The 18,702-nt window shown below is 40.9% G+C and overlaps 1 protein-coding gene across 1 annotated transcript in view; it reads left to right on the top strand.

Moving 5' to 3' along the window:
- washc4 (WASH complex subunit 4) overlaps positions 1–17,541 on the top strand; it is a 133,676-nt gene extending 116,135 nt beyond the window's left edge. Inside the window, exons 27-33 of the mRNA XM_043713263.2 lie at positions 4,660–4,726; positions 4,809–4,895; positions 7,607–7,754; positions 9,226–9,322; positions 12,025–12,221; positions 13,767–13,866; positions 16,457–17,541. Of these exons, the coding sequence (XP_043569198.1) occupies positions 4,660–4,726; positions 4,809–4,895; positions 7,607–7,754; positions 9,226–9,322; positions 12,025–12,221; positions 13,767–13,866; positions 16,457–16,491 (731 nt within the window). The 3' untranslated portion in view covers positions 16,492–17,541. The remainder of the gene's footprint in view (positions 1–4,659; positions 4,727–4,808; positions 4,896–7,606; positions 7,755–9,225; positions 9,323–12,024; positions 12,222–13,766; positions 13,867–16,456) is intronic.
- Positions 17,542–18,702: the final 1,161 nt, after the last annotated feature.

The following is an 18,702-nucleotide window of genomic DNA, read 5'->3' as shown; positions in this document are numbered from 1 at the left end:
TCCCTACAGTGTGGAAACAGGCCCTTCAACCCAACAAGTCCACACCGACCCTCTGAAGAGTAACCCACCTAGACCCATTTCCCTCTGACTAATGCACCTAACACTACAGGCAATTTACCATGACCAATTCACCTGACTTGCACATCTTTGTGACTGTGGGAGGAAACCAGAGCACATGGACGAAACTCACGCAGACTCAGGGAGAATGTGCAAACTCCACACAGACAGTCGTCTGAGGCTGGAATCAAACCTGGGACCCTGGTGCTGTGAGGCAGCAGTGCTAACCACTGAGCCACCGTGCCACCCCAAAGGCAAATAGAACATAGAACATAGAAGAATACAGCGCAGTACAGGCCCTTGGGCCCTCGATGTTGCGCCGATCCAAGCCCACCTAAACTACACTAACCCACTATCCTCCATATACCTATCCAATGCCCTCTTAAATGCCCATAAAGAGGGAGAGTCCACCACTGTTACTGGCAGGGCATTCCATGAACTAACGACTCGCTGAGTGAAGAACCTACCCCTAACATCAGTCCTATATCTACCCCCCCTTAATTTAAAGCTATGCCCCCTTGTAATACCCGACTCAATACGCGGGAAAAGGTTCATACTGTCGACCCTATCTAACCCCCTAATCATCTTGTACACCTCAATCAAGTCACCCCTAAACCTTCTTTTCTCTAGTGAAAACAGCCCCAAGTGCCTCAGTCTTTCCTCATACGATTTTCCTTCCATACCAGGCAACATCCTGGTAAACCTCCTCTGCACCCGTTCCAATGCCTCCACATCCTTCCTATAGTATGGCGACCAAAACTGCACACAATATTCCAGATGCGGCCGTACCAGAGTCTTATACAACTGCATCATGACCTCAGGACTCCGGAACTCAATTCCTCTACCAATAAAAGCCAGTACGCCATATGCCTTCCTCACCGCACTATTTACCTGGGTGGCAACTTTCAGAGATCTGTGTACATGGACACCAAGATCCCTCTGCTCATCCACACTACCAAGTATCCGACCATTAGCCCAGTACCCCATCTTTTTGTTATTCTTCCCAAAGTGAATCACCTCGCACTTAGCTACATTGAATTCCATCTGCCACCTTTCTGCCCAGCTCTGCAGCTTCTCTATATCCTGCTGTAACCTGCCACATGCTTCCTCACTGTCAACAACTCCTCCGACTTTCGTGTCATCCGCAAACTTGCTCACCCAACCTTCTAACCCCTCTTCCAGGTCATTTATAAAAATGACAAACAGCAATGGTCCCAAAACAGATCCTTGCGGAACACCGCTAGTGACGGCACTCCATGAAGAAACTTTGCCATCAACTACTACCCTCTGTCTTCTTCCATCCAGCCAATTCCTAATCCAAACCTCCAACTCACCCTCAATGCCATATCTCCGTATTTTCTGCAGTAGCCTACCATGGGGAACCTTATCAAACGCCTTACTAAAATCCATATATACCACATCTACCGCTTTCCCCTCATCAACCTCCTTCGTCACCTTTTCAAAGAATTCAATAAGGTTTGTGAGGCACGACTTGCCCTTCACAAAACCATGCTGACTATCCTTGATCACATTATTCCTATCTAGATGTGCATAAATCCTATCCCTTACAATTCTCTCTAAGACTTTGCCCACAACAGAAGTGAGACTCACCGGCCTATAGTTACTAGGGCTATCCCTACTCCCCTTTTTGAACAAGGGAACCACATTTGCTATCCTCCAGTCTTCTGGGACTACTCCTGTAGACAAAGAGGACATAAAAATCAAGGCCAATGGCTCTGCAATCTCCTCCCTTGCTTCCCAGAGAATCCTAGGATAAATGCCATCAGGCCCAGGGGACTTATCTATTTTCACCTTTTCCAGGATTTCCAACACCTCTTCTCTACATACCTCAAAGCCATCCATTCTACTTATTTGTGCCTCAGTATTCTCATCGACAACAATGCCCTGTTCCTGAGTGAATACTGAAGAAAAGTATTCATTCAGTGTCTCCCCAATCTCTTCCGCCTCCACACGCAACTTCCCCCTACTATCCTTGACTGGACCTATTCCTACCCTAGTCATTCTTTTATTCCTAACATACCTATAGAAAGCCTTAGGGTTTTCCCTAATCCTATCTACTAAGGACCTTTCATGTCCCCTCCTTGCTGCTTTTAGCTCTCTCTTCAGGTCCTTCCTGGCTACCCTATAACTCTCAATCGCCCCAATTGAACCTTCACGTCTCATCTTGAGATAGGCCGCCCTCTTCCATTTAACAAGGGATTCCAATTCCTTATTAAACCACGGCTCCCTCGCACGACCCTTTCCTACCTGCCTGACAGGTACATAATTATCAAGGACACTCAATAGTTGCCCCTTGAACAAGTTCCACATATCATTTACACTCTTGCCTTGGAGTCTACTTTTCCAAGCCACACATCCTAAGTCATGCCTCACCGCATCATAATTTCCCTTACCCCAGCTATAATTCTTGCCCTGTAGTACACACTTATCCCTCTCCATCACGAGTGTAAAAATCACCGAATTATGGTCACTATCCCCAAAGTGCTCACCTACCTCTAATTCTAACACCTGGCCTGGTTCGTTACCCAGAACCAAATCCAGTATGGCCTCACCTCTTGTTGGCCTGTCTACATATTGTGTCAGGAAACTCTCCTGCACACATTGAACAAACACTGACCCATCTAACGAACTTGAGCTATAGCTTTCCCAATCAATATCAGGAAAGTTAAAGTCCCCCATAACAACCACCCTATTACTGTCACTCATCTCCTGAATCACCTTCCCAATCCTTTCTTCAATGATTCTAGGACTATTAGGAGGCCTGTAAAAGACTCCTAACAGGGTGACCTCACCTTTCCTATTCCTAACCTCAGCCCAAACTACCTCAGATGGCAAGTCCTCATCCATCGTCCTTTCCACCGCTGTAATACTATCTTTGACAAGCAATGCCACACCTCCCCCTCTTTTACCCCCACCTCTAAACCTACTAAAACATTTAAATCCCGGAACCTGCAACAGCCAATCCTGTCCCTGTTCTAGCCATGTCTCCGTAATAGCCACAACATCGAAGTCCCAGGTACCAACCAACGCTGCAAGTTCACCTACCTTATTTCGTATACTTCTTGCATTGAAGTATACACACTTCAAGCCATAAATCTTAGCAGGATTTATACACATAATGGTAAGGTCCTGGGGAGTGTTGCTGAACAAAGGGACATTGGAGTGCAGATTCATAGTTCCTTGAAAGTGGTATCACAGGTAGAATTGTGGAGAAGGCGTTTGGTATGCTTGTCTTTATTAGTCAGTGATTTGAATATAGGAGTGGGGAGATCATATTGTGGCTGTACAGGACGTTGGTTTAGCTAGTTTTAGAATATTGTGTGCAATTCTGGTCTCCTTCCTATAGGAAGGATGTTTTATCCTCATCACTGATTCTTGTAAATCACTTCTGTGTTCTCTCCGGTGTATTCACATCTGTTTTATAATGTGATGCCCAGAACTGTATACAATATTTTAGCTGAGATCTATCACTTCCTTGCACTAGTACTGTGTGCCCCTTCTAATAAAGTCAAGAGCACTGTATGCTTTATTAGCTGCACTCTCCATCATGAAGCTGATGCTGGTCAATCAGTTTCTTTAAAACAACTGAGGCGGCTGCAGTCAACTTATTTTCCTTTATCCCCGATGCATCCTCGTGTTCACTTTTTTCAAATGCTTGTACAGTACTATGGATGATCTGAGCTCTAATGCCCCTGTATATTTTTGTCTAGTTTGAAATGGTTTCAGTTTCCTTAGAAACGTGGAAGTTGAGCTTCCCTTTCAGTTAGGATTTTACTGCAAAAAATGGTACAGGTTTGAAATGAAGGTCAGTGCATTTGCCAAGTCACCAGTTCAGCTAACGGCTCTCATGCTCTTTCCCGCTAGCCCTGTGATTTTTATCACTGCAGGTTCATATTTCTGCTGTCTCTCCCGGTCCCACCACATTGCCATTTTCATTCCTTTCAGTTCAATTCTGATTTCTTCCAGATTGATGCTAGTTGTCATTTCTTGATTTTCAGCTATCTCTTCTACCTTTTGCCTTGGGTTTTCTTCATTCGTAAGCCAGTTAAAGTATTACACTCAGCTCTCTTGTCTGTCATCCAGGGAAGGACAATAAATGCTGGCCTAGTCAGTGATAATATTTAAATGTATTTTTAAAAAGATTTCTTTATCGAGAAAATGATGAATGTGTGAAAGTTATTATCACAGCGAACAGTAACAATGCATTAGGGAAAGAATTAGGTGTGTACTCAAGAGAAAAAGGAATAGAAGAATGTGTTTTGGTAAGTTGAGGTAGAATGGGAGGAGGCTTATGTGCAGATAAATCAGTTTCTTGAAGGCATTTAATAGGCAAATAAAAGCTAACCTATTTGAAAGAATAATCAAAGATGAATACCAATATGGTTAATCAGTTCAAATGGCTTGTGTCTCTTGCACATGTTCTTCTGTATATTTTAATGTGCCTTATAGGATACTGGTATGCTCACGTATAGAATAGTAAACTGGTTGTTTAATCATGGGGCATTGCCCCCTCCTTATGACTGCACGTAGCATTTGTACAATGGGTAAATTTGCTTTCCTATTTCATGGTTTTCCTTTTAGGAAATGCAATGGGCTACGTTCGGATGATTCGATCTGGTGGACTGCATTGCTGTAGTAATGCAATAAGGTATTGTTTAATTACAAAAGTTCATATTATTTCAAACTTGGCGCAGTCAGCTGGAGTTGACATTGATTCAATCCTGCTTCAGGTTTGTTCCAGACTTGGAGGATATTGTAAACTTTGAGGAACTTGTAAAAGAAGAAGGACTTTCGGAGGAAACTCAAACAGCTGCCAGGTAACATAACCAAGCTGCAGCTGATACTGTCTTAATCTTGGAGAGGGCCCTGTCAAGCCGAGTACATTGAATATAAATGAACTAGTCGACATCACGTGTTTCCTTTGCCTTAACCATGCCCACTAGAGTAAGAATATGTGGAAAATTTCAGAGCCAACAGCTGAGATTAGATTAGTTCCAAGGATGCAAGGTTACAGAAGTGGAGATAGAGCTGAAGTTGTTCTCTTTGGGATGGAAAGAGCTAACAGGAGATTGGAACAAAATCTTTCATGTTGTGGAGTGTTTAGATCCATGCTTGCCAAAGTGTGAGTCGGTTTTGAGGCTGTAAAACTGTGCACCGCCCCCCGCCCCATTCTCCCACTGGTGTGAAGAGCTAGTAGGGCGTGGCATACTGAGAGAGCAGGCTGCAGTGAAGGGCTGAGTGAGTAGAGACAGTGCTGTTTAGACTACAGTATTTTTCAATTAAGAAACACCCACCGTTTCATTGGGTTTCTCAGAGCAAGAATGATGCAGAATTGGAGTGTCGTGCTGTTAGCGCTCAGTTGAAGCTTCACAGCAACCATTGCTGCTTCAAACAAAAACCGAAACTGCAAGATAAATTCAGCAGATCTGTGAAGAGAAAGCACAGTTGATATTTTGAAATCCCCTGACCCGATGGCAGTGCAGGTGATGGTTACTGTGAAGGAGTAAGCGATAGGTGGAGATGAATCACGAGAGAGATCAAGATGCTTGGGCAGAAAAAGGGATGGATAATCCTAAGCTGAAGAGGAAAAAAAAAATCTGATAATGGGGACCATAAATAGGTAAAATTAAGTTGGCTGTTCTGAAAGCAGGGAGAAAGTGAGCACTGCAGATGCTGGAGATCAGAGTTGAAGAGTGTGGCACTGGAAAAGCACAGCCGGTCAGGCAGCATCCTAGGCGCAGGAGAATCGATGTTTCAAGTATTCAAAACGTCGATTCTCCCGTTCTCGGATGTCATGACAGGGCTAGGGTGAGAGAGTGGGTAAAGGATGTAGAAGAAGGTGTCCAAGCCCTAAAATTATTGAACTCAATTGTATTGGGTCCTGAAGCAGAAAATGAGATGCTATTCTTTCAGCTTGCACTAAGTCTTGCTGGAGCATTGCTGCAGGCCCAAGACAGAGATATTGGCCGGGAAACAGTATGTTGAAGTTGCTACCTCAAAGCCAGAGACCCCAATATGTCAGACTCACCAGTCTTACTGCAGGTTGCAGCACACACTTAAGGAAACCTGTGGGCAGGGGTCACAACGAGAATATACCATTTACGATTTGAAAGGACCAGAGCTGATTTTGATTAAGGATTTATAACTGGATTTAAAAAAAACCCAAACCACATTCATACCAGATTTCTCCATGTTTACAAAACACCTTTCTTGTTTTCAATTGGTAATGAAGTGGTAAGAGAAAAGCAGTTCAGTCACATGTACTGATGTGTATTAATTAAGGAAAGTCAGCCCAGATTTGCTAAAAGAAATAACAAAGAGGATTGATGAGGGAAGAACAGTGGACGTAATCTATATGGACTTCAGTAAGGCTTTGACAAGGTTCCTCATAGCAGACTGGTTAGCAAGGTTAGATCACATGGAATACAAAGAGAACTAGCCATTTGGATACAGAACCAGCTCGAAGATAGAAGGTGGTGATGATGGAGGGTTGTTTTTCAAGTGAGAGGTCTGTGACCAGTGGTGTGCCACAGGATCGGTGCTGGGTCCACTGCTTTTCGTCATTTATGTAAATGATTTGGATGTTAGCAAAGGGGGTTTAGTTGGTAATTTTGCAGATGAGACCAAAATTGGAGGTGTAAGTGGACAGCGAAGAATGTTACCTCAGATTACAACGGGATCTTGATCAGATGGGCCAATGGGCTGAGAAGTGGCAGATGGAGTTTAATTTAGATAAATGTGAAGTGCTGCATTTTTGAAAGGCTGGGCCTGTACACTTAATGGTAAGGTCCTGGGGAATGTTCCTTGGAATGCAGGTTCATAGTTCCTTGAAAGTGGCATCGCAGGTAGATGAGATATTGAAGGCGGCATTTGATATCCTTGCCTTTATTGGTCACAGCATTAAGTGAAGGACTTGGGAGGTATTGTTGCGGCTGTACAGGACATTGGTTAGGCCGCTTTTGGATTATTGTGTGCAGTTCTGGTCTCCTTGCTATATGAAGGATATTGTGAAACTTGAAAGGGTTCAGAAAAGGATATTGCCAGGGTTGGAGGATTTAGGCTATAGGAGGAGGCTGAATAGGCTTGGACTGTTTTCTTTGGAGCATCAGAGGCTGAGAAGAGACCTTAGAGGTTTATAAAATCATGAGGGGCATGGATGGGGTAGATAGACAATTCCACATTTCCCTGGGGTGAGGAATTGCAGAACTAGAGGGCATTGGTTTAGGGTTAGAGAGGAAAAATATAAAAGATACCCTAGGGGCAACTTTTTCTCACAGACGATAGTACATATATATGGAATGAACTGCCAGAGATAGGTGAAGGTACAGTTAAAACAGGTACATGGATAAAGAAAGGTTTAAAGGCATATGGGCCAAAAGCAGGCAAATGGCACTAGTTTGTTTTTGGAAACCTGGTTGCATGGATGAATTGGACCAAAGTTTCTGTGCTGTATGACTCTATGATTCTAAATACGTTATGGTGTTTGCAGTGAGATTTTATTTTAGCTGTGTTTGTTCTTAAATGTTAGACAGCTAGATTCTGTCCTTACTGATCTCACTCGAAACTCTGCTGAGGGGACTGAATACTTCAAGATGCTGGTGGAGGTTTTTTCTCCTGAATTCCGCAATTCTAAGAATATGCACCTACGAAACTTCTACATCATTGTGCCACCACTGGTCAGTATGTCTGTCTACTACTTTATTACTTATGGATCCCCTGATATACTAGTTGATACCCTTTACATCGAATCATGACAGAGAATAAATTTCAGAATAAACCGATTAAGAGGATAGGGTTCAAATAAGATGCATTCCATCAAAAAACAAAATCATGACCATGAAATTCCATTCTTAGCTTCCCAGGGCAGTTCAGAATGCTTTAGACTGGAAAAAAGATGAAAACGTTGCAAAGATTAGTAGAGTAAGTTTAAGGCTTGGGAATGCTATAGAAACTATTAATGGACAATTGGAAAATTGATGAGTGGAAATAAAAATAGAATCTGTCCATAACCTGACTAGGAATATAAAAACAGTTTTAGTTTTGATGTTACATTAAAAAAAAGCAGCTAAAATGAAAGCTTTTATTGAGGCAACGGTAGGAGAAATTAGCGCCAAGAATGAGAAAATGGCTGACACATTGAGCACCAGTTGTATCACTGATTACAAATAAAGACAAGTTAATACCAGAAATGGAGAGTCACCAAGGAACTCATAAGTGAGCATATTAGGGTAATTAAAACAGAAAATGTATTGGGAAAAATTTGGGACCAAACCTGACACATCCTCAAGATCTGATGTACTTCAGTCTGTGTCCTAAAAGAGATAACGGATGTGCTATCTATGAATTTCCAAAATTCTATAGATTCCAGAACAGCCATGCAAATTGGAAGTTGCCAAATGTACACTGCTATTCAAAGATAGAAAAAATGAGAAAACAAGGAAACTCTGTTCCAGTTAACCTGACATTAATTGTCAGGAAAATATTGTGTGCAGTTTGGTCTCTATCCATGGAAGGGTACATTTACAAATGGAGGAGGTCTCACAGAAGGTTCACTAGTTTGGTTCCTGTGAAGAGATGATCCTCACTATAAGAGACAATGTAAATTGGATCCATAATTCCTGGAGTATAGGAGAATGAGTGATCTATTCAAACATGTAAGGTCCAGAAGGAGCTTGACAGAATGAGAGAAGTTATTTCCATGGCAGAGAAATCCAGAGGACAAAGGGTTAGTAGTTTTGGACTGAGATGAGAAATTTCTTCATTCAAATGCTTGTAAATTTTTGAAATTCTCCACTACAGATGTTCCATAATTGAATATATTTGATAGATATTTAGTGTCTCACAAACTTAAGGGATATGAGGAGCTAATGGAAAAATGGAATGAATGCAGATGAATTGTGACATGTATACAGTCAGTTACCATTGCAAGTGTGGATTCAGGAATTTATAATGATAGTTACCAAAAGATATATGTACATCTATTTTGTACCAAAAATTGCTGAATTACTTGATTAATCTTTAAATTTACCTGTATGAAGACCAAGCCAACCTAAAAGTTTTCTAATTGTAGCCAATTAACTATCTGTTACAGTCTATTAATTTTGACATTTTTTCATGTTATTAATCATTGTGACTGGTTTCTTTCAGACATTGAACTTTGTTGACCATTCAATAAGTTGTAAGGAGAAGTTGAATAAGAAGAATAAAGTTGGAGCTGCCTTCACTGATGATGGCTTTGCAATGGGTTAGTTGAAATGTATCAGAATTATCAGGAGTTTCCTGTGCTCATTTGTGAAATGTTGTGCCAGTGGTTAAGATAAATCATCAACAAATGAAGAATAGCTCAGAGCGCAGGAGCAGAGTGTAGCCTGACATCAGTTTCAATGAATTCTAGTTTCTTTTATTCATTCATGAAATGAGGGCATCACTAGCTAAGCCGGCATTTATTGTCCAGAGGGCAGTTAAGAGTCAGCCACATGTAGGCAAGACCAGGTAAGGATGGCAATTTCCTTCTCTGAAGGATATTTGTGAACGAGATGTGTTTTTCCCAACAATCTACAATGGTTTCAAGGTCACCATTAGACTCTTAACTCCAGATTTTTATTGAATTCAAATTCTACCATCTCCCATTGTGGGATTAGGATCTGGACACCCAGGACATTACCTGAGTCTCAGGATTAACAGTCCAGCAATAATATCACTAGGCTGTCTAATAGATTTCACATGGTGGATGAGAGCTGAGCAGGTAATTGAATGGAAGATTTGCTTGAGCTTAATTCACCTCTTTAACCACAGGAAATTGTGTTCCAAATAAAATGCCATCTTGGCATTTACTCCAACCTGAGTGTAGAGCTTCACTTTTCTAGCACTGCCCAGATTTATCTTCAAATTGGCAGCGCGTGTTAATGTATCAACCTGAAGGATTTAAATGGATTTGTTTTGCAGCTGAATCCTTTGCTACTTAAGCTGTTTGAGATGCTGCTAAAGGATTTTACAAGAATGGAATGAAAGACTTCAGCTATGTGGATGGGTTGAAGACATTGGGCTGTCCTGCTTAAAAGTTTGAGAGGAAATTTGGTAGGATTGTTCAAAATGGTGAGCAGTCAGCGCTGAATTAGATGAAGGATTTTGAACTAGACCACACTCACTTAATGTGATTTACAAAAGAAATAATGGCAAGCTGAGGATGAACACTCTTTTAAGGATTTGGAATGCATTGCCTTGCCTGACCATGTGGTAGAGCCATATACAGTCAGGATTTTCAAAATACAATTGGACAATTACCTGAAGGGAAATTATTTGCTGTACAGGACTAGAGCAGGGAAAGGGGCTGAAGAAGGACTTATGCCCGAAACGTCGATTCTCCTGCTCCTCGGATGCTGCCTGGCCTGCTGTGTTTTTCCAGCACCACATTTTTCAACTCTGGTCTCCAGCATCTGCAGTCCTCACTTTCTCCCAGGGAAAGGGGATGGCATGGGCCTCGTGCGCTGTAACTAATCTCATTGTAGGGAGGGGAGGGGGGTGTTTTATCCTCTTGTTCTCTTTCTCCTCCCTTTCCAAATAATACACATCATAAATGCAATCAGGGATTTTGAAATAGGTATTTGAAGAAATAGTCAATCAAGCAGTGACAGGAATCAGGCAAAAGATTGTGTTTCAGTCAGGCTGAGTGAGGGACACTCTATAGATCTACTCTGACTGGTTGTGCTATTGAATATAAAGGCACCCAAAATCAGTGAGTTTGTCAGAATTCTCTCTATCTCTACCCCAATCTCCCAGGATCTTGCCCTGCTAGAACAGTTGAGTTCAGAATTCTGATGTACAAATTCTAAATGTTTCAATCTGTGAAGCAACAAACTGATTGTTCTCTTCCATTGTCGTAGAATCATTTACAGTCTAAATGGTGGGCTCTACGGGCCATATGGTGATGGAGTCCATGCTGGCTCTCCATGGAGCAACCCAGTCAGGCCTCTTTCCTCACTTGACCACCTTGTCCTGCAGGTTTCTTTCCTTTGGCAATCATTGATTATTTACACTTGCATCACCACTCTCATGGACAGGAGTCCCAGCCCATTACCACTTGCTACACAGCAAAGGTTCTTGCTCACACCCCCACATACCCGACCCAAAAACATTAAATCTGTGTCGACTAGTCTTTGTCCTTTTAGTAACGGGAAGACTTTTTCCATGTCTAACTTACCCAAAACCTATCACAATCTTAAACACCTCTATCTGTTCAATCTCCTTTGCTTTTCAAGCCAAACTTCTCCAACTTTACATCAGTCAATAAAAGCCCTCATCCTGCAACTGCTCTCATAAATCTTCTCTGCACCCTGCCAAGAACCCTCACATCCTTCCTAAAAGGTGGTTGTCAAAACTGGACACGCTACTGCAATAGTGATTCAATCACTGTTTGAGAAATGTTCTGCATAACTTCCCAGCCTTTGTATTCAAACTTTTATTTATAATGACCAAAATGCCATATGTCTTGTTAACCATTCTCTCTGTGTCCTGACGCTAGCAAGGATTGTTGCACATGCCCACCCTGCCTCTCTGACTTTGAACACTCTTTAGAATTGTGCTACAAGTCTGTGTTGCGTCTCTCTAAGTTTTCTGTTTTGACTGCTTATATTATACTCACTCCTTACCTCCTTTATCTTCCTTCTCACCTCTCCTTTCAACCTGTTGTATTTGATCGGGATCTCACTTAAGAATTTAGTTGCAAACAATGTAAATCCTCCTCCTCTTGGGCTTTTCTTAATTTGTCTCTATTATCCATCATCCAAGGAGCCCTTTTTTCAATTCCCTTATTTTCTGCTGCTGTTGGAATGTCGTGTGTAACTTGTACTTGAACTATCTCCTAATTAAAAGTCACACATTTCCCATTGGCATTCTTTCTGGCTTTATTTTGTGTGTGTCTTACTGATGGTTCTTCAATTATTGCAGGTGTAGCCTATATTCTGAAACTGTTGGATCAGTATCAGGAATTTGACTCGTTACACTGGTTTCAGTCAGTGAGAGAAAAATATCTTAAAGAAAAGAATGCAGTTGTCAAACAGCAAAATGTCCAATCAACCAATCAGGATGAAAAACTCATGCAAACAATGAATTTAACCCAGAAAAGATTGGACATCTATTTACAGGTACAGTTCTGTTTCCTGTTGAAGTAAATGGTCTGATATTCTGTTCTGTAGCCTCACTTTGACATGTACTACAGCAACAACTGAGGCCAACTTGAGGTGACTATGTGTTCCAATCTCAACATGTTTATGGTTTGTATTCAGGCATGCATGTGGTCATTGTTGCTGGACGTTTGATCAAAAACATACTATTAGTGTAATCCAGCCTTGCTTGCTACCATTGTAAAAAGATAAATGAACTTTTACTACCTTTTTGGTAGTAAAAAGCCATTGTTATTAAATTAGAAGAATTTGTTGTAGGTACTTGTCTTCAGGACTTCCAGAATGGATTAATTAGTGTTAAATTTATTGGATTACAGGATTCTAAAACAGCAAATAAATGAATGTTGTTTAAATGTAAGAAGCTGCAGTTGTTTATATAAAATTCCTTTGCATCCAGCTGGACAGACACACAAGGCCTTGTTTTAAGGTCTCATCTAAGCATTAGCGCCATCTTGGTGTTGCTAGAGTCATAAAGTTATAAAACAGAGAAACACCCTTTGGCCCACCATATCTTTGCTGACCAACAAACACCAAACTATATTGATTCCATTTACCTACACCTGGTCCATAGCTTACTGTGCCCTGACATTTGAAGTTCTCACCCAGATGCTGCTTAAACATTGCTCTGAACTACCTGCCCAAGGTTATATTCATGTATGTAAGGGGCTCTTGAGGTGCAGTGAGAATGTCCCCCACTGTTGGCCAGAGGTTCTGGGTTCAGACCCATCTGAGCAGGTTGCTTTATAATGTCTCTGTGCTTGTATGTGAGTTGGAACTCTCAATCTCCTGATATCTTCAACTGCGATAGCAACTAAGCCAAACTTAGCACACTAGCAGAACAGGTAGAATTACTAAATCCGGTTTATGGATTAATTAAAAATCCAAATAATAAGCTGGTGAGAGCAGAATTTGAAATTGGTTTAACTAGCTGACTTTTGACCGTATCTGCTGAATGGGAACAGTCCTTTTACTGGTATTTTCTAAACACCTTGATTATGGGCGGCACGGTAGCACAGTGGTTAGCACTGCTGCTTCACAGCGCCAGAGACCCGGGTTCAATTCCCGCCTCAGGCGACTCTCTGTGTGGAGTTTGCACATTCTCCCCGTGTCTGCGTGGGTTTCCTCCGGGTGCTCCGGTTTCCTCCCACAATCCAATAAAAAAATGTGCAGGGGTTAGGTGAATTGGCCATGCTAAATTGCCCGTAGTGTTAGGTGAAGGGGTAAATGTAGGAGAATGGGTTTGGGTGGGTTACGCTTCGGCGGGTCGGTGTGGACTTGTTGGGCCGAAGGGCCTGTTTCCACACTGTAAGTAATCTAATCATACAAAAAATACTTAATATTGATGGATCAATTAATTCTGGAGTTCCATTAATCTTTGTTGTCTGAGTGAGGAAGCCTTTTAATAAGAAAACTGTTCTTTGACTGCACTGGCTTGACCCATTAATGGGAAAAGAGAATATTTTGTTGGTTTTTCTGTTATTAATGTATTGGTTTCTTTCTATTCAGGAGTTTGAACTGCTGTATTTCTCACTGAGCAGTGCCAGGATTTTCTTCCGAGGTGACCAGTCTGCAGCTGAAGAAAGTCAAGACAGAAAAGAGAGAGAAGGCAAGTTTTCAGTACAGTTGGTTCTGATATAACACAATAGTTTCATTCTCGTGCAATCTTGTGTTATAAAAAAAATTGCGCACTGGCCGCGCCATTTAAACTAAATAGGGCCAGAGTCGCATTATAGCCAGTAAGGAAAGTGTGTGTTCTACAAATAATGGTCTAAATTCTTCTATCATGTTAAAGCCATTTGCATTGACGAAACATAAGTATAGCAGAACCAACTGTATTAAGCATTTGACCAGTTGTACATTTTCCTGAGATATGTATGTCAGTCAGGATCCAAACAAGTTGGTGAGGCAGAAAACCAAGACACCTTCCTTTGTAGATAAGAGTTTATTGACCACTCGCTCATATAGCTCTCTTCACCTACAATGTTACAGGAGCTCCCCATGTATATGGATATTTTTGAATCAACCTGTTCAGAAATGTTAACCTCTGGGACTTCAAACCAAGCTCCTGGTTCAGATAGAGACATTCCTACAGTACCACAAGGGCCCCTCTATATATGTCTGTATTCAGACAATTAATACCCACCATTTTTGATCTTCTAAACCTTAAGTATGAACATTAACAAGCTTAACAATATGATTAACTACGTGTTAACAGTGTCATCTTTATATTAGTGCAGTGTAATACTCTGAGAGAGCTGGGCTATAATTATATCAATCAGATATATTACCATTGATCATTAATTTTAAACTTCGAAGTTACTGATCTAATTTTAAAAAATCAGAACATTAGCATTCTGATAAAAATGTAGTTGTCTGATTTTCCCACATGGTAAATTGGCTGTATTCCTGATGAAGTGCTTTTGCCCGAAACGTCAATTTTACTGCTCCTCGGATGCTGCCTGAACTGCTGTGCTTTTCCAGCACCTCTAATCCAGAATCCGATTTTCCCACTTGTAGCAGAGAAAGTTCACATGGTGCTGACCTTGTTTCAACTGTGTAGTTACTTCAGTTTTAATGCCAGAGACATTCTGAGAATCCTGATGAAGCTTCAATCTGTGTATGTGTGCTGTATTTAATTGGGAAGTTGAAACTTCTGTTGGATTGATGCCTGGGGACCCCTTTCAATGTCTTCCACACTAACCAACATCTTGAACTCAAGCTTGCTGCTCTGAACTGAACTGGGTAATGCATTTATGGTTTTCCCACTGTGTTAATTACCAGTACAGGTCCTGGGTTGACAGTGGGAGCTGTATCCTGAAACTTTGTCTAAACAAGTAACTCCTACCCTGAATCCTATTGACAATGCTCCTCTTGTCAAACCCCAAAAGATGCAAACATCACCCTGCAAAGTAGGACTCTCCTAGCTTAATGTCAGGGGCTTCTTATTATGGCAGATGCTGGTGCATAGGGGAACAGTGGCTATTTGTCAGAGTTGGTTCTGACAAATATTGGACAGTGGAGTTTGGTAGTTGTCAAGGATGAACTTTAGCAGTGAATGGAGGGAATTGAATGTATCAATGTCAGGACCATTTGAAAACACTGAAGTGCATTGAACAGAAAACACATTTAGAGGGCATGTTTCAGTTCATAATGAGAAAGGGGTTTTACTGTAGTTCTGCGTGGTAACAAGGCTTCCTGATTCACTTTGCTTATCGTCTCCTAGCAATAGCCAGGACTGGGAAGCCCGAAAACATGAAAAACATGTTCTGTGTCTCAAAGGTTAACATTGGACAAATTTGGTGGAGTGGCCTTGGCACTAGCTTTTAGGAAATTCCCTTCCTCAAGCTCACCACTTCTTCCAGAAATGTTCTTGAAAAAAGCTAAACTGTTTGACCAAACCTTTGAATTGCCACATAGCAACATTTTGAAACAGAAACTATGAAGCACCTTGGGATGGTTTACAATATTAAAGGTGCTATATAGTTGCCTGCTTTTCTCAGCCAAGATGTAGTGTTACTAATATTTGAAGGACACACGCATTGGGAAACTGTAAATGATGAGATCTGTTCAGTAACGTACAGAATTTCTAACAAACAAAAAGAGAAATTGCTGAAGAAACTCAGCAGGTCTCTGACAGCATCTGTTGAGAGAAAGCAGAGTTAACACTTTACCTAGGCAATGGCCAAGTAATGTTATCAATAGACCATTAATCCAGAGACCTGGGTTTGAATCCTACCATGGGAGATGGTGGAATTTGAATTCATTAACATGAAAATCTGGAATTAGGAGTTTAATGGTGACCATGAAAAACCCATCAGGTTCACTAGTGCCCTTTAGGAAAGGTACTATGTGGTCCTTCAATGGTTTGGCCTGCATGTGACTCCAGACCTACGGCAATGTGGTTAACTACCCTCTGATTGTCCATCCCTAAATGCCCAATGCTGACCTAGCCAGTGACACCCCACCCCATGAATGAATAATAATTTTAAAAATAAATTGAGGCAGATGATCCTCCTTCAGAGCCTTCTGAATTTCTCTGGCAATTTGTTTTCCTTTTGTTTCAGGTCTCCAGTGTCTGCAGTTCTTCGTTTTATTTTACATACTATTTCTAGGGTTGACAGTAATTTTAACGCTATTTGGTTGGAATTATTTTGTTTTCTGATCCTGACAAAGCTTGTCACATTCTCTTCTTCCAGATGAAGCAGCCAAATCGAACAGTGATGATTCCTGAAACAATCTGTCATGGTGCTACCTTCAAAGAAACCTATTACCATCTGAAGGCATATTTCTCTCTATCTATTTCCTTTCACACACTTTTGCTTGTAGTACTATATTGTGGCTTGTTTTTTTGTGCATGAAACCTTTGATTTCTCGTCCAGTCACACAGCTTGAATCTGCTCACTACAGGACAGTGCAGAAAACTGATCCAATGGCTGATGCTTTTTTGATTTTTATTTAGTACAACAGAAAACCAGGGTCCATCTGTAATTCAGTGGCGTTATGCCCATGCAGTGGCATATCAAAGCTCTAATTACAACTACTTTGACCAGCAGTGTGCTTTTGCAGAATAAAGGAAGCTAATAATTCAAATTATAGTATGCTTTTAGGGCAGTGGTATCTCACAATTGTACAAATTGTAATTCCTGCAGTCCTTGATATAGTTAGGGAACCAATCCAATGGATATGGGACAGGGATAAAAGGTGATTAAACTCACTGTTTTCATTAGACATGGGATATGGTTTGAGTGATGTAAAGCTTTCCTGTCCCAAAGCTGGTCTTTTTTAATTACTGGTTTTCTGTAGTGGTCTGCTGACACAGCGTTTGTCTTAACTCGATTGGTACCTAAACATTTTCATTCAAGCTATTACTCTGATGATGTAACAGCAGCAGCTGCGCTCACCTCCCCCACCACACACACCCCAAAATAGAACAAATCTTCTCTTTAAAAGCAACTGATGCTATAAATATGCAAATGTAAATATTTATGTATTTTAGAAATACCAAACACTGCTAATAGGAATTCTCATTTGAATAAATCATAGCTCATTTAAAGAGAGATGCATTTGATAAAGTATCTCTTAACTTGCACTTAATATTTGACAAAACCTGCTGTAAGTAGATTTTTAATTGCAAACTACCTGGTACAAAATGTAACTTGGTGATCTGTGCCACTTTGTAAGCATCAAGTTTATAATACTCAGGAATATTGGACTAACAAATGTTTGTTGTTTCAAGTATGGTTTGCTTATTTCTGAACAATAAAAGAGCATCAGAATGTGATTTTAATAGTGAATTTTTCTGCACATTAAACTCCCTTTGTGACCCATTGTCTTAGAGCGATTAAGCAGACTGGCTTCTATTCACTAGAGCTTGAAAGGTGAAATTTCAAGTTATTTAGAAATGCTTGGCAGCATAGATGCTGAAAGGGTGCTTTACATATTCAAATATGCAAAAGCTGGAGGCACAGTGGTCAGCCATTTAAGACTGAAGTGAGTAGAAATATAGTGAAAGATTGGAAAGCAACTGGTAAATGGGAAGGTCTTAATATATTTTCCAGATCAAAGGATAGTTTGGGAATCAGACAATTGTTTACATTTTTGTCTGGGATGCATTTCAGGTTGGACCAGTAACAAAGGGCTATCGGAAACCAAGGTAGGGATGATTAGGGACCAAAAAGGAAATTTACTTGTGAACTGGCACAGCTGAGATATTAATATTTTGCATTTTTTTCCAAGGCAACAAATGTTACAAGCTATTGGTATTTAGAGTTGACAAAGTGGCTGGCCTAGATAAGTGCAGAACATGAGAATGCTGGAGCTCAGAAGGTCTAGCAGTATCTGAGGAGCAGAGTTGATGTATGAGTCATACCAGACTCAAACATTAACTCTGTTTCTATCTCCAAGATGCTGCGAGGCCTGCTGAGTTTCTCCACCATTCTCTTGGTTTATTTCCAATTACCAACATCTGCAATGTTTTGCTTTTATTCAGATAAGATGCAACCTGGGATATTAAAGGAAGTGAGTAGAGATTGCAATGATGTGGCCATTATGTGTCTTCCTTGCACTTGAAGGTGGTACCAGAGGACTAGCGAACTGTAAACTATTGAAAAGTTGTAAGGATAGGCTCAGAAGTTAAAGACCAGTCAGTTTTGGTGAAATAAAACAAAATGAGAAATTGCTGCAGAATCTCAACAGGTATGGCAGCATCTGGGGAGAGAAAACAGAGTTAACATTTCAAGTTCACAACACAAATTCTGAAGATGCTGCTCAACGTACTGTAATTTGAGTTGTAGAGAACTTCTAGAAACGACGACTTGGGATGTATGTGGCTTAATTAGAGAGCACACCATGGTGTTCTTAAGGGAAACTTGTTTAACTAATTTGTTGGAGTTCTTTGAAGAGGTCAATGCATTGATGTATTGTACATAGACTTCCAAAATAT

Source organism: Chiloscyllium plagiosum, unplaced genomic scaffold (assembly GCF_037043375.1).
Source record: "Chiloscyllium plagiosum isolate Xiang-an unplaced genomic scaffold, Cpla_swu_hap1 HiC_scaffold_23, whole genome shotgun sequence".
Classification (NCBI taxonomy): Eukaryota; Metazoa; Chordata; class Chondrichthyes; order Orectolobiformes; family Hemiscylliidae; genus Chiloscyllium; species Chiloscyllium plagiosum.
The sequence above is the reverse complement of the archived record's forward strand: the minus strand, read 5'-3'. Positions and strand labels throughout refer to the sequence as shown.